Genomic DNA, 22,500 nt, shown 5'->3' on the forward strand with positions numbered 1-22,500 from the left:
TCCGCCATAATGAGGGGGAAACTCACCAACGGCAATGACACAGGTCACGTGACTGCCTTTTTACCTCGCCTGTACGTTAATTCACTGCATCTCTGAAAACACACACACACCGAAACTGTGGCTCCCCCTGGTGTCTCACTGGCAGAATCACACGCACACACACACACACACACACACACACACACACACACACACACACACACACACACACACACACACACACACACACACACACACACACACACACACACACACACACACACTGCTGGACATTATGCAAAATGCCAGCCACCCCCTGCACACCGTCATCAGCACCCAGAGGAGCCTGTTCAGTGGAAGGCTGCTCCTGCCCAAGTGTAGGACCAACAGGCTCAAGAACTCCTTTGTCCCTCAGGCCATCATCCTCTACAACTCCTCACTCGCTTTGCAATTAATCATCTACTCCTACATACCTGGACACTCATCTTCTTTTCTTTGTGCAATAATTTAATCTTACTGTTCATTTCTGCTTATGTCATATGTCCACTCTATAAAACACAATGCCATATAAAGTCATATATATTTTATCTTTATCTATTTATCCTCTATATGTTTCTCTACACTTAACTTATCTGATTTCATTTTCTGTGAATTTTACTTGTATTCTTATCTCTACTGTATATATATTTAACTAAGAGTTTATTGCTTATTGTCTACTGTTTTATTTTCTGTATTTATTTAGCTAAGAGTTTATTGTTTATCTTATACTATATTTTTTATACCTCCTTTTTTTCTACACAAGTGTTTTTGTAAGCTGCTGGAATCTCAATGTCCTTGCGGGAGTCATCCCAAAGGGATCAATAAAGAGAAGTCTAAGTAAGTTATACAGAGACCCAACAATTCCTCCAAGAGTAGCAAGTCACAATATCTATAATGATAATAATACTTTTACAGTAGGCTATTTATCCAGCAATATTGTGCACACAATGGCAATGAAAACCTTCCCTTTAACAGGCAGGAACGTCAAACAGACCCAGCTCTGTGGAGGACGGACGTCTGTCTGCACCGATGGGGAGGAGAGAGACCACAGAGTTAACATTAACAGTAATAATATCTATAGTAATGACTAAGTTATGTCAGTTAATATACTTGAATGATATGAATAGAAGTAATAATGGAAGTTAAGGTGATATTAATATGAATAATGATAAAAGTGGTGAATATGATAAAATTATGTGAATTATAGCAATAACAACTGTACTACTACTAGGAGTACTACTAGGAGTACATACTCTACATCATTCTCTCTCTTTATTATTTGGCCAGATAGTAGGAGGAGTGTGTTAGGATTTTTCACCCATACACCTAAAGGCTAATGCTGTGGCTATACCTGGCATAGCGTGCAGCTGCCCTAGAGGGGCCCAGATTCACTGTGTCGTAATTGGATTAATAGAAATCATACAAAGAACATGACACACATTAAAAGAAAAAAAAATTACTGTAGAGCTGCAACTAAGGATTATTTTCATTATCGATTCATCATCGATTCATTACTGATTTATTATTTACTTGATTAAAAGTCCTATATCATGCTCATTTTGAGGTTCATACTTCTGTTTTGGGTTTCTACCAGACAGGGGCATTTCTAGGGAAAATCTGAAATCTGATTGGACGACCCAGTAGAGACCCTCAGGCGATCTCGGCCGACATTAATAATTGGTCTCATGTGAAACGAGAGGATCCAAGGATTCCACTGATATCAACTATGTCATGCTAGCTTGTCAGTAGGGGGCTAAAAAAAAAAAAGTAAGGTGAGGGAAAAACTGGCATGACGGTTTCCAAAGGGGTCCCTTGACCTCTGACCCCAAGAATGAAAATGGGCACCCATGGGTCTCCCCTTCCTGCAGACATGCCCACTTTATGATAATCCCATGCAGTTTGGGCATTAACCATGCAGTTTTTCTCTTACAAATGTGTTGTTTTGGCCTATTCTTAAGTGGTGTATTTTAACATTTCTGCATCCTGAGATCTTGGGATTAAGTAAATTAGGTTTGACTGGAAAGCTGAGCATCTTGTGGATTCAATGAGACTTTATTCTATATTCTACAATTAATTGTAGTGATACCATTTTTTAAAAACTTGTGTCACTATAAAATGACCTCTAGGATAATCACAACCTCATGAAACTTAAAAACCACAGACTAGAGATGTGCGGCATTCAGAGGACCGGTGGCTCTCCTAGGTATATCAGCAATAAGAGGGTTTCTGAGCAGTTTACACAACAGAAGTGCTCGCCACCCAAGCGCCGAAAAATGGAATCCTTGCAGAAATCTCCAAATGTCAAAAGTACATGGATTTTTCTACGGTGTTCCTCAAGGTCTGGGTGTCTAAATGTGATATTTTGAAGGGATGTTTTACCCTTTTTAATGAAAAAAAAAATAGAATTGTAAAATTGTGTAATAAATTGTATCAACTCAATAATAACTGCAACATGATATGAGACATAACTGAGCATGAGAATGGCCTTCATAAACATATATCATAATGTATAAAGTTCTTTATACACAGTTTATTTTAATTAATGAGTTAGTCAATATTTATTTCTAAGTCTTGAGGGCTCGCTCAAAGCTCAGTTTCTGAATACAGTCTGTGTGGATTTCTCTGTGGACAGGGAGTCTTGATACTACCACAGTATTTATACTGTATAGCACATCGACTTAATAATAAATAAAAAAAGATGGAATTCTCACTTTTTACACTGTGTGACTTGACCTTTTGAACTATTAAATAGTTAAAATAGTGAGGGAGTCTTCAAATGACTTGTTTCTTTTGTTGTTGTTTTTCTTTATTGTGTTGCAGCTGGAACCAGTAAATGTTTGGCACTTCTGCCTTTAGGATTAATCAATTACCGAAAACAGTTGGCCGTTCATTATCGACTGACAAATTAATAATTTGAGCTCTAGTAGATTGTTATGGAAACACTAACTGATGGACACTTAAAGGTCACATATGAGATGCACAGATTATTGGAAGAATTGAGGGTTTGTAGGGGTCCACAGCTCATCTTTGCACCATAGCAGGTGATCGGACCCTTCTTGAGATGAAGTACTTGAATTTAATTTGTAGCTAAGTTCATGTAAGATTACTTCAAAACGCCAGTGTGGTATCGTGACTGTAACCATTATAAAAGTAAATATACCCTTTCAACCACTTCCTCTGCAATTAAGGGCTGCTTACAAAAAGTTACGATCATGTTTTCCTTATAAGAAACATGGACATTGTCTTATAAGGACAACAAGCTTCAAAGCAAACTTGACATAACAGCATAATTGTAGGCTTCTGTCACTTCAGTTCAGAGCATAAACATCAACTTAAAAGCAGGGCCGTAGGAAGGATTTCAGAAATACTGAGGTCACAGCTCCAGCCTTTAAACACACACCAGACCTCCTCAGTTACATTTTTTTTTTAAAGTTAAATGTTTGATTATATCTTCTGTAAATGTTATTTCCCAACACAAAGTTTCAAAGTTTTGCTCCAAACTACCAGCAGTAAAATCCAAGACACTGCATAATTAATCTAATTCAGTTTTGGTCCAAAAGTAGACCAACTCAAACTAAAACCAGTGTACAATATGTGTATGTTTTTAAATGTAGAAAATAACCGTGAAATCTGTGAAATAAATAGTAGCTACGGCGCTGCTTCAAAGAAGGTTGAAGAATTTTAGAATATACTTTAAAAGCACACAAAACTATCCAAGTACAGAAACCAGAATACCTGAAATGAGTAATTTTGCTCCTCTCTATAGAGCCTTTAGAAAAGACACAATCATGTCAGTCCCTGAACACTTCGTACAGACAACTATTAACAAAGCAGACAGCACACTATACTTACATACAGTATATTCTCTCATATTTAAATATGCTGTCTTTCACCAAAGACTGACTGGCAGTAAGTCTACAGTTGTTTAAGATTACAGCAAATTTACAGCAAAGACATTTTTGTTGTTGTGAATCCAAACTGACAACAAACAAAGCTGTATAAATGTTCATTAAGATGTAGTTTCTTTAATTAAAACTGCAGCACTGTAAGTGTTCATAGTATTCCACTTGGACATGCATGGAAAAGTAAATATATTCATATAGTACAGATATGTACAGTACAAGGACAATTTTTTAAATCATCAGTCCAACAATGGGAGTGTGAAAAACCATTAATATACTATGTGCAACTTTCACATTGTTGCATCTTTCATTAAAATTGCTCTTTTCACAACAATTCTAGGTAACATTAATATGCCAAAGACTGTAATGACGATTGTTAGTTGACCAATTAAAAAAAAATAAGTTAGAAGGGCAGTCAAGACACGACCAAATTCATCTTTAAAGATGTAACAAAGGGGATAAAATCACTTTTTAAAAAAGTGCTAATGACATTTTTTTTACTGTAGAGCAACCAAACAAACAAAAAAAAGAAATCTGTGTGTTAAAGAAATTAGTTTCTATATTCATCAGTACAATCAGAAGCGTTATGACAAAGGTTGTAATGGTGCTGAAAATAGCACACGACAGAAGAAAACAAGAAATGACAGAAAAGGTGCCAATGGCATTAATTACATGAAAGCTAAATATAGTTTGACTTTTCATTTCATATGAACAATCGTCTATAAAAGGGACTGCCAGACAAATATAGCGCCAGCTCCAAAGTACAACAAAATGCCGGGGTCACCATTGGGACTGTAGGACAAGAGGTTTAGTCAAAGGTGGAAGGTTTTAGAGTTGAGCAAATTCCCATTAACGTATACAGTACAGATAGGAGAAAATGTGATTTTTTAAAAGAGGATCTGATATCTCTGAAAAAGACCAAAAGCACAAGAGAACTGCAAAAACTTAAAATTAACAGAAATACAAAGCAACAATAAACTTGCATTATTTTAGTGCATAAGGACACGCCCCTTGTGTGAATGGACAGGTATCTTGATTCTTGCAAATATATGATCACATCAAACAAATGTAGTTTCGGTGTTTACGTAAAAATACACTGATATCTTGGTGGGAACTGGGGCCATTCAGAGACAGTCGCACAACATTTTTCCTCCATCAAAGCTTTCACCAGTGAAGATGTCTTTGCTGTGTCTCCCCACCAGAGAAGTATTGGATCAACTGGAACTAATGAGCTAATTAACCATTCATTGTAAATGATTTGAGGAGTCTTAAACAACCTTTTGTTCCTCATTGGTTGTTTTTTCATATGATGAAATTAACAAATTAAGACCGATATATTTTCCTAAGGCTCCATTGTTTTTTCACACAAGCAAAAAAATGTTTTTTGGGGATATCGGAGGCACCAATGTGATCTTAAGGCAGACATTTTGTGTGCGACTGAGTGTATGTGCAAGTAATAAGCAGTGATATACTGTAGATTGTGTCACTGTGACCACTTGAGTCACAAAATAACACATATAAGGTGGTCTTTGGAGATTCAGATTTCTGATTTGTGGTCATTATGGCTTAGTTTAGGTTTGGTAAAGAGCAGAGAGACTAAGGGGTTCATCGCACTTCCAACGAGCAGCAAGGATGTGCAACCATCCTGAGAAGTGTGAAAATAACAGTTACAGTAAGTCCAGGGCCCACAGAGAAACACAGTCACTAGAACAGTTTCATATAAAATCCAAAAGGCATCCACGTACAAACCAATAAACAGCAAAACTGTCTGTTTTAGAGGAAAGTGGGGTGGAGGGGAGAGGCTGAATTCCCTTCAGGTCAGAAAAAAATCTTAAACAAACTCATTTTAAGATAATACACTGTCAATCCAACGTATTTTGGTTCTGTTGACTAATCTGGGAGGATGTGCCAATTAATAAAATATGTATATAATTTTATATAGCTGCACATAGCTGTATCAAGAACATAACACCCTAATAGAAAAGTCACATGCTAACAATCCAGCTATTAACGCATCAGATCAGTAGGCAAACTGCTATGTTCTGATGTACATTAATATATACGCACAGATCTAATCACACACACAGTTTATTAATTTTATCATAAAGGGGAGTAATTGAGGTAAGGTTTTTGGGTCCATGTTGAGATCACCTTGATGTGGAACCATTTACAAAAGGTTTCAGTGAGTGTTTGAGATATGAGTCACTGACGTCTAGACAACTACTGCATCTTTGGAGCCGAGGATGTATAGGGACATATGGCATGTGTGGGTGTGTGTGCATGGCTAAAAAGTCGAGGAGCACAAGGCACTATTCCCTGCTGAAAACAGTGTAAAGCCCTGTGTTGTTTGGTATCTGATTTGATCGAGAGTGTTTATGCAACACGTACGTGAAGCTGTGCACACATGTCCACATGGGAAGCTCATCACAGCAGTACGCTCAGAGCGATGCAGTCCTACAGTTCAGTGAAAAGTCATTTTGACTGAGGGTGAGGAGAGATGAGTGGGGAAGCACAGAGGGGATATGAGGGCGGGAGGTTGGAGTCCAGCCCCTGTAGTCTATGGCAAAGTGAACAGGAAGCTCTGTCAAAAGTCTCAGTCCATTCCCAGAAGGCTGCTGCTGAGCTCCAGGCCACAGCATGATGGCTCCACAGGAGGGTCAGAGAGAGCAGAGGAGCACAGCGAAGGTGGAAGATGAGAAATTTGGACTTCTAGATTGGGGGAAAGTTGGGAGGGAGGAGGGTCCACTGCTCTTTTTTACCCCTGGGTGACGAATGTGAGCCAAGTCTTGGCCGTGATTGCATCGCTCATCATCTGGCAGCAGATTGAGACTGTGCAGCCATGATAATGTGAGAGGATCCACTCTCAGCCCTCTGCTGCTGGCCCATTCCTGCCAGCACAGACATAGCCATGGCCTCAGCTGCTGCCCTTGAGCTCAGGCCGTTGTGCCCTGTAGAGGGGCTGTGCGCCAAAGAGCTGTGCTGGATCACCTGGGCAGGGGAACCCGTAGGCTCTGAGGTGTCTTTCATGTTCTCTTCTGCAGCTGCACAAAAAAAGACAACACAAGTACAGATTTATACTTAAAACTTAGCAAAAGCATGTCACGTTTAACCGACGAAACTCCAGGTTCGCCAACTACGTTGTTGGTGCTTCTTTTTATATATAGGGACCCTAATCATGCTACTGCAGAGGTTTGGTGCTATTTTGAGCAATATTAGTGGTTGAAAAAATAACATTTTGGATGTGTTTAGCACACCGCCCTGAGCTAATCAGTGTTAGCCCTTTGGAGCTGTTAGCATCTCTCTGGGCATTTTCTATACATGGTTTATCAACGAAAAAAAAACTTTCTCAAAGGCTTATTTGATGTATTTTCATGCTGAAAAAGGGTCAGACTGACACTTTGAGAATTTTGTTGCGAATAATTATGAGTGAGAAAATACAGGTGAGAAGTTTCCAGGTGAGTAATATGGCATAAAAGGTTCACCTAAGTAGGCAGTTTTCTTCTGTAGGTTCGTCACAGGACAGTCCTTGTGGGCCAGCAGCAGCTGCTTCAAATGAGCCACTTCGTTCCGCAACAGAGACACTTCATTCTGAAGGATCAAAATGAAGGACTTACAACACTTTTCAATAATTCATAGAAAAGTCATATCATAGTTAGATGTACAGTATAAATAAAAGAAAAATCATCACTAGCGCTGGGTCATATTATTCAAAACAGAGCAACCTTAAGGGCGCACTCACACTGTCCTTCCGTACCGTGCCCAAACAGGTTTTGTGGGTATAGCCTAGTTCGTTTGACCAGTGAGTGCAACCGCTCCGCGCCTAGCTGCGGCCAGCTGGCCGAGCCTGCGCACGTGTAAGAGCACGAGCATGAGGCCTACGGCGGATCTGACGTCATTTTATGTGCGCCTGTTCGACATAGAAAAAAAAACGACGGACCATGCGCAGACATTTAACAACAACAACAATGGTGGCGAAAGGTTCATGTTGGTGTGATGCGGAGGTGGAGTGTTTACTGCAGATTTGGTTGGATGAAAATATTTAATAACAGTTGGACAAGACGCACAAAAACTCTGGAAAGATACCCTAAAGCCCGGGGCACGGTACGGGCGGACAGTGTGAGTGCGCTGTAAAACTTTTTCATTGATGGATTTTTAATGGTTTGCAGATACAGTACAGCTAGGAGTAGAAAAATGCAGTGTGAAAAAATAGCCTGAATACAACACATTGCACAATAAAGATGTCAAATCAGTTGCTAAGAGTCCCATGGTTTCGAGTCCTGTTGTTCCAAGCATTTGTAAAATAACACAGTACTGCCTGAAACACCTTACAAACTTCCACGACTAGTTGAAAGTCTATCACCTGTGTACAGTGGCCTGTGACTATGCACACATTTACGCAGGCGTACCGCAGGCCACGTTTCATTCCCCCCCACCCACTCACCGACAGGGAGACGTTCATAGTGCAGAGCTCCTCAGCCTTCTTCTCCAGGGAGTTGACCCACAGTTTGCGTTTCTGTCTGCAGCGCGATGCTGCAGCCCGATTTCTCTCGAGGAAGCGCTGCCTTCGCTCATCTGGGTCATCTTCTGCTGTCCGCCGCCGCCGCCCACCTGTAGGTTGTGCTGGAGATACCTAGAGGGAGACAAGGGTAAAGGGTGAGAAGGAAACAGAGAGACAGGGGAGGGGAGTGGAAGAAAGACAAGAAAGAAAAGGGAAGTTTGAGTCATAGTTTGAGTATTTTAGTCAGAGCACATTTCTGTATAGTCGTCCTACTACAAGTACAGCCCAATTTTCTGGTGGTATGCCATACATCAAACAAAGTTTAGCTCAAGTACTTTTGGTCATTTTGTAAGAATTTTGAGATTTAGGTGTAATGTTCTTGGACCTGGAGTTTATGTTACTCTCAGGTCCTGGACTATAGACAACACAATGTACCTGAGGTTGTGCAGGTGATGGAGCATCTGGATGTTGGACTAGCAGCTGGCTCTGCTCTGCCCTCTGAGGTACCATGGGGCTGCCGCCCATGGACATGGCCATACTGTATCCTGATGGGCTCTGCTGGGACAGTGCAGCCTTCAGACGCTAAAGGAGAACAATGATATGACATAACATGAATAAAAAGCACAGGAATTAAGCAACACAGCGGTCAGATTCAAAAGCAATAGCACTACATCATTTGGGGTGGATTTTATGTTATCATAGAGGGTCTACTCACACTTTCTTACAGTGCCCAAACACATATCACAGCTAAAGTCTAGTTTGACCAGTGCGAGTACAAGTGTGCCGTGCACGAGCACAAGCATTGATGGCAGTCCTGAGACTATTTATGTACGACTGTTCCCCCCCCCCGATGGCTTGCCGCCGAAGGGTTTGCGGTGGTCTGATGCAGAGGTGGAGTGTTTACTGCAGATTTGGTCAGATAAAAATATTCAAAAGCATGGCACGAATCATCGAGGCCAAGTGTGAGTGCACCCTTAAACACTGTAGCAATATAGCAATCCACAAGTACTGTTGACTTCAACCCATCAACGCATGTATAAAAGCAGTTACAATAACTCGGCCTAAAGTACGTTGTTGATCGCACTTGCACCAGATGCATTGTCGAGTGAAAGCTGATTTATTTTGGCATTCTGTTGCTCAGTTACACATTTTCTGCTAGATCGCTGATGTTTTTAATATAATAATAATATTATCAAATAAGCACAAGGTTGCACTGATCTTTAACTCAGGAAAAACCTGAATTTGAAGAGGTGCTCTGATTCTGCAGATATCTGCGTGCATGCTGACCTGACAGTGCTGAACAGTTCCAGCTCATTTTCAGCAGCACCTCATGTGACATCCTGTTCTATCTCAACACTTTTGAATTGGGTTCAGATTTGGAAGCTTGGTAGCTGATGTGAGCCAACTTAAGTTATATATACTTTTGTTTTTTCGAAACAAGGTTGATTTTTCTGAGCTTTCACACTGCGAATAAAGATACAACAGCATGTAGTATCGCTGTAGTCCCCAAAAAACTGCAAACTTTATTATTCCAGATCCATTCCTTCTGTTCTTGCCTTTCACAATAAAAGCCCTAGGCATATACACTGCATAACTGTTTACCAGAGGGAATCAAATTCATTCAGAGCATTTTGCTAAAAGTGTTGCAACTGTTGCAAATTTGCATCAGTATCGGTATCAATATTTTTGAGGCAAAATATTTGCATGCAAGTATTTCCTTTTTTCGTGATGTGTATTCGTCACACCCTTGGGCTATATGGTTCTTTTTCTCTATCCTCCGTGAAATGAAGCTGCCTTTAAGTGCGTACGGAAATATTGAAATCATAACAATGATCTGACATAAACAAAACAATAAATGTCTACTTATGCTACAATAATTAGGGGGTTAAGGAAGACAACAGGGCGTCACACAAATAGGCCAGTGACATTCCAACTGCTGGACAACCCTGTGGCAATTTGATCTACCTGAAATATCTATTTACTGCTCACTAGAGTGAAATATTTATTATATAGGGAGTAGTAACTGACTGAACCCATACCCATATTTGTGACTGTGCCAGCTCTGCACACCAAGAAAACACCTCTAGCCTTCTTTTATACTAATGATCTTCCACTTGTGACTGAAGGAGCAAGCATCAAGTGCTACAGTGGATACATTCTGTATGTTGTATTAATGTAAACAATGGCCACATGAACTAAGTCTCATCTGAAATATAGCTGAAACGTGGAATCCTTACAACGGGCTTTGTGTACTTTGCAGTATCCTAAAATCAGTACAAATTGTGTTGTCGCAGTGTAAGGGTTGAATAAAAAAGTCATATGATGAACAAAGTAAGCCAGTGCCAAGGAAGGCTGGAGGGTGAAGATGGAGACAAAAAGAACAGATAAAGAGATAAAAATAGAGAGCTAATCTAGTGCTGACCATCTTGGCCTCCGAGTGGATGCTGTAGCCAGAGGGGGAGTTAGAGCCGCTGCTGCTGCCTCCCAGAGGAGGACCGGGGATCCCAGGAATGTTGGGTACCATGCACATAGGTCGGGCCAGCTGGAGATAAGAAGCACAAATACACATGAACCAACAGCTTTAACTAACTAATTAGCAATGAAATCGAAATACAACATATTAAGTCAGTCTGTCTTACATTAATCACAGAGGACATCTGTCCTGGACCGGGGAGCACAGGCACTGCCTGACCAGAGGGAAGCATCATCATGGGGTAGTGGCTGGTTGGCGAACTAGGAAGGAACAGGAAGTTTAGTCATGTTTGTATAAGTTCCATTTTTTACTACAAAGTTATTGTAACATCTATCATCATTTAGGAAAAAATATCCACTTCAACAACACAAAATCCACACAGCCACCATTACTCGTCCATGCTGTCCTTTCAAAGACTGTTTAAACCCACAGAAATGTAGAGGCAACATAAGGTTACAGAAGTTAAAGCAGTCATCAAAGGTCAGCAGAAGGATGCTGATCTTTACTCACCCCAGAGTGCGATTGGAAGGTGGTGCCTGTGTGATGACAGAGGTGGGTGACGGCATGGTGGGCTGAAGGGCATCAAAGCCCAAGTGTAGTGGGAGGGAACCTGGACGAACAATAGTCGGCGTGGGGGCTGAACTCCTGGGTGGTGTGTCCTGGGAGAATTGCGGTAAGGTAGGTACATCATTTATGGATCCACCCTCCTCTCAAAACACTCATGCAACCCCGCCTCCTCCCATTCTGTCTTACCTTTCCTTTAACCAGTGGCTCTATGCTTATTTCCGAATCCCCAGAGAACGAGTCAGGGCTGCTTGGTGGTGAAGAGTCAACCTCTACAGGTTCCTCTTCTTTCACCTTCACATCTGATGATGGCTGCACGCTCATGTCCACAGCCACAGAGTTGGGAGCTGGGAGCTGAGGACAGACAATGAAAGAGAGATAAAGAGTGTAAGTTCATGCGAGTTATCAAATATATCCTTAGACTAAAGTACATAAAAAGAAAACAAATACAGTATTTATCACGCAAACCAAACAACCACAGCATGAGTTATTATTTTAAGCAAAATAAAAAACAGTGACACATTTAAATAAAACAATTACAATAATACACAAACAAAGTACACAAAGCAGGAAATGCATAATTTGTGATTACATCAACACTTGAGGTAAGAAAGAAGGAAGTAAAAAGACTACGTGGGAGTCTTGCAGGAAATTCCACTAGTTTCTGTTAATAACAATACATAAAAGGCATAAACACATGTACGCACACGGATGAAAACATTGACCCAAGTCTTTCTTACAGAGTTCTTTGCTCTCTTCTCATCATCGTCTTGTTCGAAGGAGCTGGCCAGCTCGTTGAACAGACCAACCTCCTCACAGTTCTTTAGGAAGCGGGTGGGAGTCGGTGTCTGGTCTGGCAAAAGGGAATGAACAGATATGACTATTAAAAGTGACATTTTCACACTTAGTTCACATGCAGCATTGAATATAGAAACTCCTGTCATAACCCGAGCTGCTTTACTTGAGACTGTACTAATAGTGTTAGATCACATTGACGCTGAGGTATGCTACAGTAAACAGTCTTCATCTGTGTGCAGCCAGAGGATATTTAACTAAGAGGAAGAGTAACACTGCATTTGTGTCGAAAACAGAAACAAAACAAACAGTACCTGCAATAATGACAGAGTCAGTCCTGGCTGGTCCAAATTTCAGTGTCATCTCATGTTTGTGTTTGTGTACAGCCAAGTGGTCCTCATTGGTAAACCTCTGGAACAAGTGAACAAGAAGAAAAGAGGAAAGAAAAGCACATTATATGAAGTAGCCTTCAGGTAAATGTCCACTTGTTCTGGTGACTTGAGGAAACAGCCTATAGAACCTTAACCCAAATATCATATTGCAATAATCACAGACAGATAATCTCTTGGAGATGTAGCCCAACACATGTCGTCTATCCTGTATACATTATGTGTCAAACCAAAAAGAGCACTGTATCTGTGGTGTACAATTCCTCATGTCTAAAGCACTGAATGGGCCCATTATAGCCACAGGACATGGGTTCAAATATCTCTACACAAGATCAAGTTATCGAAAAAAGTAAAAGGACTCGTATGAACCGATATGATTTTGACAGCCCACAATTGTAGTGCAAGAGCAATGGTTGAAAATGTGAACAAATTGATGAATATGAAAACCACTGGCATGGAAAAAAACAAAAGCAAATGCAAGTGAAAGGTTTTTACAGAAAAGAACACATTGTTGTTAAGGCTAGCCAGTGTTTAAAACACTTGGATGCCGCAAACTGTGTCTCAGTAAAGCTCTACATTTATGTTCTGTTATTTCGTATCAGGTATCCACAGTGGAAGCTACAAGAGGTCTGGCACTTGGACAAATCCGACTTTTAGCAGAAAGCACCGAACGCCATCGTCTGAGACACGGCACTTCTTCTTTAGAGAAGTGGCAAGGTGAATCAGTCAGAGACGTAGGAGGAATAATCTTGGCTCTGGTACCAGCCTATTCACCATTCGCTACAGCCTATTTTGGGGGCTGCGTTGCAGTTGCGAGTTCAGTCGTAAGAGAGTGAAGTGGAAACAGTCAAGTGTCAGGGAGCTTATTTTTAGCCCTACCAGGCAGCATCACCAATACAACTACATGTCTCATTTGTCTCTTTCCTCTGAACAAACCGGTTGGATCTTGCAGAGGAAACTATCTCAAAATAATCTCCCTGGATGAGATACTGGCAGCTAGGTTTACCCCTCCCCACACAGTCAATGCTGGGCAACATATAATGGGGGGCTGTTGTTGTTGTTGACTTATTAAAAGGATAACCCGGAGTAAAGCCAAGAGTCAATCCTGGCTCTATTATGGGCATGATTCAGACTTTCCTGGTAGACAACTGTTCCTTCTACAGGGCAGAAGTAAAACAACATTTGGCATAAGGCTCTTAACATAAAGGGTTTTCTGTCTAAATGTACACTAATAAATATCATCAATGATGATAAATATAAATTCAGCATGTGTCTAAGCTTCGTAACAATTTGTATAGTGATACTTAATGTGGTGGAACCTTAATACTTTCATTGTACAAATCAAAATGTGCGTCAATTTTGTAGAGTTTGCTTTTTCTTTTAACAGATAACTCCTTATTTGAATCAGCATTTTATAATTGTATACATCATTTTATTAAGTTTCAGTTTAGCTGTTTGTGTTTAGACAATGTGCACTCATCAATATTTTCACATTATCCATGGATCAAAATGAATGTGTATTGTGAAATGGGTCGCTGGTTGGTTCAGCCCCAATGCTCCTGTCAACCCAGATAACAGCTTCCATGAAATAAACGTAAAAATCCACTGTGAGCTACCTGCCCAGCACCTAATTGCAAACACACAAAGTTAGCATCTCACACTAGCTTATTGACATACTGTATAGCAGAGCATTTAGCCGCTACGGAGCCAAATATTTCTCTGAGGAGTTGACAGAGACAAACACAGTGATAAAAGTGAGTTAATATTAGATTTACATTTGTATGTGACAGAGAATCATGACTCCAAATGTTGATCTGTAAACACAGGCAGCTGTTTGCCAACATGTTTACCATGACATTTATGCCAGAGCTTTAAACCTGCACTGTCATCAATGTCACTTTTGCTTCATTGTTGTTCTGTGGCTTTAACTGCCAACTAAATTAATCATATCTACAAATGAAATATGCAGAGTATTTACAACACAGAAACATGCCAAAGGAAAGTTAAAATCTTCAGGGAAAGAGTCCCTCGTGTCCATAATGTTCTGAGATGAAAATAACCAATCAAATCATTATTTATTTATCCAACACACGCATGTTAAACTGCTTTACATGCCTGGTGTACAAAGCACAAATCCCATGTACAACAGATCATTTCTCATCAGAGAATTGAAGACAGCTTGTGAAACACAAACGTTTCTTAACCACATAAACACTTTCTACCTCCAGACCCCAGGAGAGGTAATCCACTCACTAAGGCAAGGATATCACACCCAACTGAACACAGGATCATACGGCTAATTCAGCACATCAAACATGATGTTTCCTGTGTTGAATAACCATGAGTCTTCAAACACACTTCTTTTAATTTGCTGTGAGATCAGGCCAAGCCCCAACAATGCACCACGTTACTGGCATGTGAGAGCACTATTGGCACTCGGCTGAGTCAGTGCCGAGGCTCAAACCTGTGTCTGCAGGCGCTAGAAGTGAACAGTGACAGGTTGAAACAATAACTGTGCTCTGATTACTCACTGGAGCTTCCAGTGAGTCATTGCTGAAGGAGACAGCATTGTCTCACAAGGCAGCATGCTAGCTAGAATGCTATCTGTGTGATGTTCATTAAGAGTGTGGCATAAATCACAGTTAGCTTATTCAGGCAATGAGTATGAAGTATGACGGCAGACCACAAGTCTTTTCAGGGTTTTCAAGTTCTCTGATTGTATATATAATGCTTTATCTACTCAAATCAAGTGTCTTTTCAAGTACAACAAAATCTTTTCTGTTTTGCTTTAAATTATTTTAGAAGTAAAATACATTAAATTTGGTTACGGTCGACTGCTGGAGAGTACTCAAACAAGGGCAAAAATAACCCACACCACACACTTGATGTACACACCTGAAACCCAGGACAAGGTGGGAGAAGACTTACCTGTCCACAGCCAGGAGCACTGCACACAAAAGGTCGATCGTCCCCCATTTTTGCAAAGAGCTTGCAATGAAACTGCGGGAGAGGAGAAGAGGAGAACATTGCTGCTGCTTTTCTTGATTTGTGAAGTGGCAAATCCAGAAAAATAAAAAACAGGGATGCTGTGGCTTGTAGTCTTTAGTCTGAGCAGGAAGCCGAACGCTATTTAAAAATAACCCTGGCACGGAGGAAAACATGCACAGAGGCAGCGAGACCAAGTTTCCCTGGTGATACTTCCTTCACACAGGGGGGCTTCTGGTTGGCGAATGAGGAGCCGCTTACACAAGAGAACGATAGATACAGTTTACACGGACATCACCCGCTCCTCCTCTGTCATTTTCCCTCACTTCCAATCCCTCCTCTCCATTACCACCCCCTCTCCTCACCTCTCTAGCACCTCCCACCCTTTTTACCTTCTCATACCCCTCATTCAATCGCTCTCTGATTCAGCTGTTTCTTCCTGAGCAAAATCTCTGTTTCAATCGTCTCCATCCACTTTATGTGAACTCTCATGTAAATCAACAGCACAAATATCTTGAAATGGGCAAAATAACTCTGACCTGACTATCTCTCTTACTTGTTGTTCTGGTTAAATCCAACTAACTTTTTCTGTATTGAGATGCAAGTGGCTGATGAAGACCAGACATTACTGATAAAACTGATCAAACTCAATATGAATAAAGACAATGTTATGATACTTACTTATAATTGATAATAACTTACATAATTATTAGATTTCATACAATAATGTAAATTAAGGATGGGCGACAATCTCTGAGAAAATATTCATTGGAGGGATTCATGTTCAGTCCTGGGAGAGCCAACCTTTAAAATATTGTCGTTATAACTTAACTTAAAATAATATATTGACTTACTACCACATTACTTATTACTTACTACCACAATAAATTGTCACATTTAACTCTAAAATGATCAACGTCATGATAATTATTTGCAGATAATTCTCTGACATTACATCCCCTTTTCATGCTGGCTCTGATAGATTTGTCCAGATTGAAATAAATGTGACCAGTTTCAGATTCTGGACGTTAGGTTAGTGGTTGGTTAAAGTTCTGGTGCTTCTGTTTCTATTTTTCAATGAGAGTTGGAGAGAGGAGATATTTATGATGTTGGTAATTCAATTAACTTCACTTTCGGCAGCGACCTGGTTTGTATCAGACCTGGGGGTCTTTGCTGCGTGCCATCTCCTCTCTCTCCCCCTTTCCTGTCACTCTTCAGCTCCTCCAGTTTTAAGAAAAAGTAAATAAAAACACTAATTAGTCTCATTCTTATAGTTGTAATAGTTAATAATAGTTATCTGTTTAGGAAAGCAGCCGTCTGAGAATCTTTACAGAGTAATGTCCGTGCACAATCCACAAAGAAAAGGTTAATTTTCATTCCAGCACAAAAATTGCCTACATCGAACAACATTTTGGTAATCTATGATTTTTTTCCCCTCTAAAATTGGTATCCGTCTCAAACATCCCACATTAGTTGGGCCCATTATAATATTAAAAAGTCTATAGTTTATATCGCGATGTTGAAAAACTAGCGGCCAAACTGCGTTATGGAAATTACGTATTTCGGACGACGCTTTAAATTCTTAAATTCTTTTTTTAAATAGACATATTTATTTATTTAATTACGAGATTTTTTTGGTTGATATTGTTATTGAGACATGAAATGACCTAAATCAGGACAGAATATTTTGGCCAAAATTGCCCAGCCCTCTCTAACTGAGTAATGCTATTGTCAAGAGTTAAATATGCATACTTATGTTTGGTTTCTCCTCCTGTTGTGCCTGAAGCTGAAGTGACAAACCAAAGTTTTTGGAGGCTCACCGCTTTTATCAGCTGTCTCCACAGAGGAGAAAAACTCCTCAACTCCACCAAACCACCCCACCGTGCTCTCCACAGCTAAACAACACTCCATGTGAAGACAAACTGTGACGTTTAGAAAATAACTTGGTCATTAGCTGAAAATCAGGGAACTGGAGGGGTGGTGATAGCAATGGAGGACACAGAAAATTAATGTTTTAGCACTCTCAACTGGCCCACAGTGACATCTGGCTGCTATTACGCAATGCTTTCTCACTGACAGTACGGCAACTACCAACATGCTTCAAGGACCTTGCTATGTATACAAGTAGAAACCACTGAATATACTAAAGCCACCAACTACTGCGATACTCGTGAGCAGGGATGGTGTTCACACGTAACAAACGTAATACTACCCATACAAAGTCACATCTTAGATTATTTTTTTGTCCCTCCTAAACTTGTACCTTGGACTATGATGATACAAGCTGCTGTACTTCTGTGTTGTTTTGACTTTTGTAAAGCTTGTTTAATCATGTTCATGTAATCTGCTGACGCATTATCCAATTAAACATGTACAGCTACTCCACAAACTGGAACGCAACGTAACATATTTAGTATTGTAATATAACTGAGTTACTGACTACATTAACCTCTGTTGTACCTACTACATGGCTTGAGCATGTAATATTATTGAGTGGGACACATTATTCATTATGTTGGCGAGGCATAAATGTCTGAATGTTTTCGCAGTGTTGAAGTCAGTATATTTTCCTCCCTTCTCCCTCCATTTCTCCCTCTGCTGAGGACAGCTGCCCCTGAGCCAACACATGATTACTGAAGCCTTGTGCTGGAATACAACGCTCTCCCATGACGCCTGTAACAGGCCTAACCTTTGTGTCTCTCAACTCCGTGTCTTTATGGAAGAAAAGGGTCTGCAGCGAGTTTGCAAGCAAAAGCCCTGTTCCTCTTAGTGCAGATCAAAGGGCCGATAAAGCAGAGCAGCCTGATTTCTTGCAGACCTCCCATGCTTCGGAGAAAGGCAACAGGTTGGTGCCAGGGCCCTCACAAAGTGCTTCCAATTCACTAAGTGTATTTGGGCAGATGTGTCTGCAAACGAGATACTCCATCTAGCTCGTTATACCGAGGGTGTGGACTGCGTGGGGAAATGGACACATCTGGCGTGAGGAGTGGGAACAGATTCCTGAGTTTACATCTTACTAAAGACATGCTAGACATTAACTTGGCTGGCTGGCACCAACATGAAAAGTGGGATTTGATTTAGATGGAAGACCACCATAAATTTCAGATGTCAGGAGCGGAAAATACCATTTGTTTTCAACCAGTATCTTAACGTGATAAAAACAGATGTGTTAAGGCCTTTTCTTCAGCACCTATTTCTTGGCTCTGTGGTAAAATAATCTATCTTGAAGGACATTTTCAATACTGCAGCACTATCTGTAATCCTCTGCTAGATTCACATAAATACAGTATGACACTGTTAATAGATTACTTTGACTGTCAGATGTGTCTCATTGTGAATGAACTCTGAGGGTAACTAATGAGTTGACAGTGTGATGTTTTACTGTACGCAGTGAAATGCTCAGCTTCATGCAGACCTCAACTCTGTGAGAGACAATAAATCAGTCTCCTAGTTGCGATAGTCCTGATGAACACCACTGATATTCATTACAAGCATGGATATCCAGTCCACTTAGGACTTAGGTGACATGGAAGTAGTCAAAGTGCCCCAATTTCTGTCCATCTCATTGAGCTGCTGCCAAAGGCCCACCGTTAACTTGAATTTCTTCGACTCAGCAGGTGTAGGGGAACTGGTCCCAGCTATAATCAGCCACAGCCATCCAGTGTTTGATGCAGCCTGCTAGGAAACTGACTAAACAAACCGTATTAATAGCTCGCGCTGCAGCTACGACTCTGGAATCTGAGGCTTGAATTGCCAGAGGGTAGGGGAGACCCCACAAAAAGAAAAAAAAGTAGAGGGGAGGGTGAAATAACGAAAGCCGGTCAGCAATTTATCAATTGGAAGATCATATATATTTACTGAATCACAGGTGGGCTATGAGCTTTAGAGACTGTGGATCTAGGCTGTAGCTGGGTGTGTGCAACAGCTAATATGAATTTATGTAAGCAACATGAACCCGAGATTTGGTGAATGGAACAAATGAAATCCTATATTCATGTCTGCATAACTAACAAGGCCTAAAAGCTAAATCCATGCCAAGCTAGCAGACAATGCAGGGCAATACAGGATGGACCCAGGAGGGTTTTCTAAAATTAAATCAGAAACACTATGCTGAGGTTATTTGTGGTTTGCAACTTATCTAAGCACTTGCCTTAAGGTTTCGGTTTTATGAAAAAGACAATGTTACTTGATGTTTTTGTACTGATAATAGTTTTGCTAAATTCTTTATGCTTAATGCACCATAGCATTGTCAGTAAAATACAAATGTATGCATACAAGCATGCATGCTCAACATATATCTTTGACACTTTAGATATATTCAGCATTAGTTGAAATGTGATCATGGTTAATCTGCAGCAAATTACATTTATGTTGCACAAAAAAATCATTTGAGTGGGTCAAGATGCTTGGTTGGACAAAAACAGGCTACAGTTTTCTCTGATGTAACTCTATGTGATGGAATGAGGTACAACTCTGCCAAAAACATGACCTACATTCCTAATGAAGGTGTTGACATGCATGGGGATGCGGATCCTGCGGCGTTCAACAGCTCAGATTGCTATGGATATCATTATTACTTGAGACGGAGTTCTTCAGTGGCTCTTCTTGTCCATATTATCATCCCAGCATATTTTACCACCCAAAAAATGATTTCAGTCATGTGTAGGAGGTAGATGTCAAGCTGAAATCCCAAAGCTCTACACAATTTAGTTCCTTCTTCCAGACAAAACCGACTGGGTTGAAAAAGTTTCTCGATTTTTAGCCCTCATTACCGTCTGGCGACACTTAGCCCTGCCTTTTCCCGTAACAAGACCGCCTTTTCTTCACGGCAATTGGCTCTAAGCACGTCAGTCAAACAGTATCTAACGCGTGCGGCGCTTTGGACCCTGTCAATAACATCGGCTCGCTGAATGTGATTGGTTAGAAACACGAAATCAACTTTTTTGGATCCACGAAAAAACTAATGGCTAGCTGGCGTGGCTAGCGTTAACAACAGGCCGAACGCGCTTTCAAAACGTGTAATAACAACGCTACTACCAGCATCAACGATGACAACAAACACACATTAACACTAATTTTATTATAACCTTAGATAACTGGTGTGGTTTAAAGGCATGGCGGACAGTTAAATTCACAAAAACAGGGAGGGGGGGGAGCTAGCAGTTAGTTGGTTAGCGGACTGACACTTGAGTGCAGCGCGAGACAGTGGGTCCGAATGAGACGCTGAAACAGTTTTGACAATTAAACAGACGTGTAGTTTTAACATTAACACACACTGAAAACTGGCGCGACGATCGCTACTTTGTCGCAGTTTAGTGTAGTCGACACATCTATGGTGGATTTAAAGGGTAATAAAGTGTTTACAAACTCACCCTTGCGCCCTCTCTCTCTGTCTCCCCTCTCCTCTCCTCTCTCTTGGAATTTGACACTCCCCTCGACGTCGAGTCATCGCGAGAATTCATATCTCAGTTCTCGTAGCCAGTTCTTTTGGTCTACTATTGTGAGAGATTTACAGTGGAAAAGGGCATGCACTATTATTAGCAAATATTGTATATATAATAAGGCCAAACAAGTGTCCTTTAAAATATTACATCGAATTTACCCCACCAAGGAAGTGTTGCAAATATTTCAACTTATCATTGATTAGGCCTAGTTTACCACGGGATAATCTGTTCTGATACTCTGAGCTTCTCTCCTCTGTCTGTATCATTCATGTCTCATCAATGCATGTGACTAATGCAACTTCTTTGATGTTTGTGCTTTGTCGTCTCACAGGTCTCTGCTGGTCGTGGTGGTGCCTGCTGCCGTGGTCCTGCATGACGCTTCCTGCTGCTATTATCACTATTATTCATATAAACTATCATTAGTTTAATAAATTATAAAATTTGTAGACATGAAAACATCATTTGTAATATATCTCATTGTATCACAGCTGTTATTACCACTACTCACTTACCACCATAATTATTGTCATTGTCATGTTCTGTCACCTTAACTGTGCTTGTTTCTACTATTATGCTATATTAGCTGCCATAACATATAAGTCATACTCACATTACTATAGATATTATTATAGTTGCTGTTACTTTACTTACTACTACTTGCATCTCTGGAAGTGTCTCTCTGTCTGTCTTTGTCTCTCTTTGTCCATCTGTCTTTCTTTTCTCTCTTTATCTCTCCTTTTCTTCCTCCCCAACTGGGGCAGACAGATGTCCTGTCTGTTAAATGGAAGGTTTTCAACACCACTGTGTACTCAACAGGGGAATTGTTGGGTCTTTGTAAATCATAAATAAGTCATAGAGTGGGGTCTTTACCTACTCTGTAAAGTGTCCTGAGATAACTTTTGTTATGATTTGGTGCTGTAAATAAAACTGTGATTTTTGCAATTTGGAGAGAGAAACAATAGAATAAACTTTATTGATCCCACAGAGGAGATTCACCGCAGCTCAAGTTACATTTTATATATATATGTATATACGTATATCTATATAATCTATATAATATTTCATCTGTTTTATCACTGTGAATGTACAAATGTGTTTTGTCAAGATTTGGAACATTGTATTAACAGAAAAACAGGTAAAAGTAAATTGTATTTGACTGTATTTTGAAATGTATTTCTGCAATGTAATTTGTCATGTAAACTTTGTTTAAAAAAACAAACAAACAAAAGGAAAAAAACAATGTGAAATTAAGAAATGAGAGGCTCGATCCTGATTTTCAGACAAGTTTCCTTTGACGTTTCATTTTCAATAACAATGATACTGGAACCACATGTATGGGGGGGGCATTATGATGGATAAAAATACTCTTCAACATGTGTTAGATCTGTTAAGATATTATTGAGGGACCATATTTGGTAACAGCTATCAAAAG

General features: G+C 40.2%; 1 protein-coding gene across 1 annotated transcript; it reads right to left on the bottom strand.

The window, feature by feature from the left end:
- Positions 1 to 4,023: 4,023 nt before the first annotated feature.
- On the bottom strand, positions 4,024 to 21,068 carry atf7a (activating transcription factor 7a). The gene is made up of 12 exons (XM_083920361.1): positions 20,997 to 21,068; positions 15,568 to 15,639; positions 12,565 to 12,661; positions 12,196 to 12,308; positions 11,645 to 11,809; positions 11,402 to 11,550; positions 11,058 to 11,151; positions 10,841 to 10,960; positions 8,854 to 9,000; positions 8,362 to 8,550; positions 7,403 to 7,508; positions 4,024 to 6,961 (listed from the first exon to the last, which is right to left on the bottom strand). The coding sequence occupies exons 2-12, from the start codon at positions 15,613 to 15,615 to the stop codon at positions 6,729 to 6,731; spliced, it is 1,461 nt and encodes a 486-aa protein (XP_083776487.1). The 5' UTR covers positions 15,616 to 15,639; positions 20,997 to 21,068; the 3' UTR covers positions 4,024 to 6,728.
- Positions 21,069 to 22,500: the final 1,432 nt, after the last annotated feature.

Source organism: Echiichthys vipera (assembly GCF_963691815.1).
Source record: "Echiichthys vipera genome assembly, chromosome: 9".
NCBI lineage: Eukaryota > Metazoa > Chordata > Actinopteri > Perciformes > Trachinidae > Echiichthys > Echiichthys vipera.

Excerpts from the sequence above, each read along its gene's own strand:
- atf7a (XM_083920361.1), bottom strand. The coding sequence starts at position 15,615 with ATGGGGGACGATCGACCTTTTGTGTGCAGTGCTCCTGGCTGTGGACAG. Across the intron at positions 11,551-11,644 it reads AGCCACTGGTTAAAGGAAAG|GACACACCACCCAGGAGTTC; the intron begins GTAAGACAGAAT and ends CAATTCTCCCAG. Across the intron at positions 8,551-8,853 it reads CATCACCTGCACAACCTCAG|GTATCTCCAGCACAACCTAC; the intron begins GTACATTGTGTT and ends GTCTCCCTCTAG.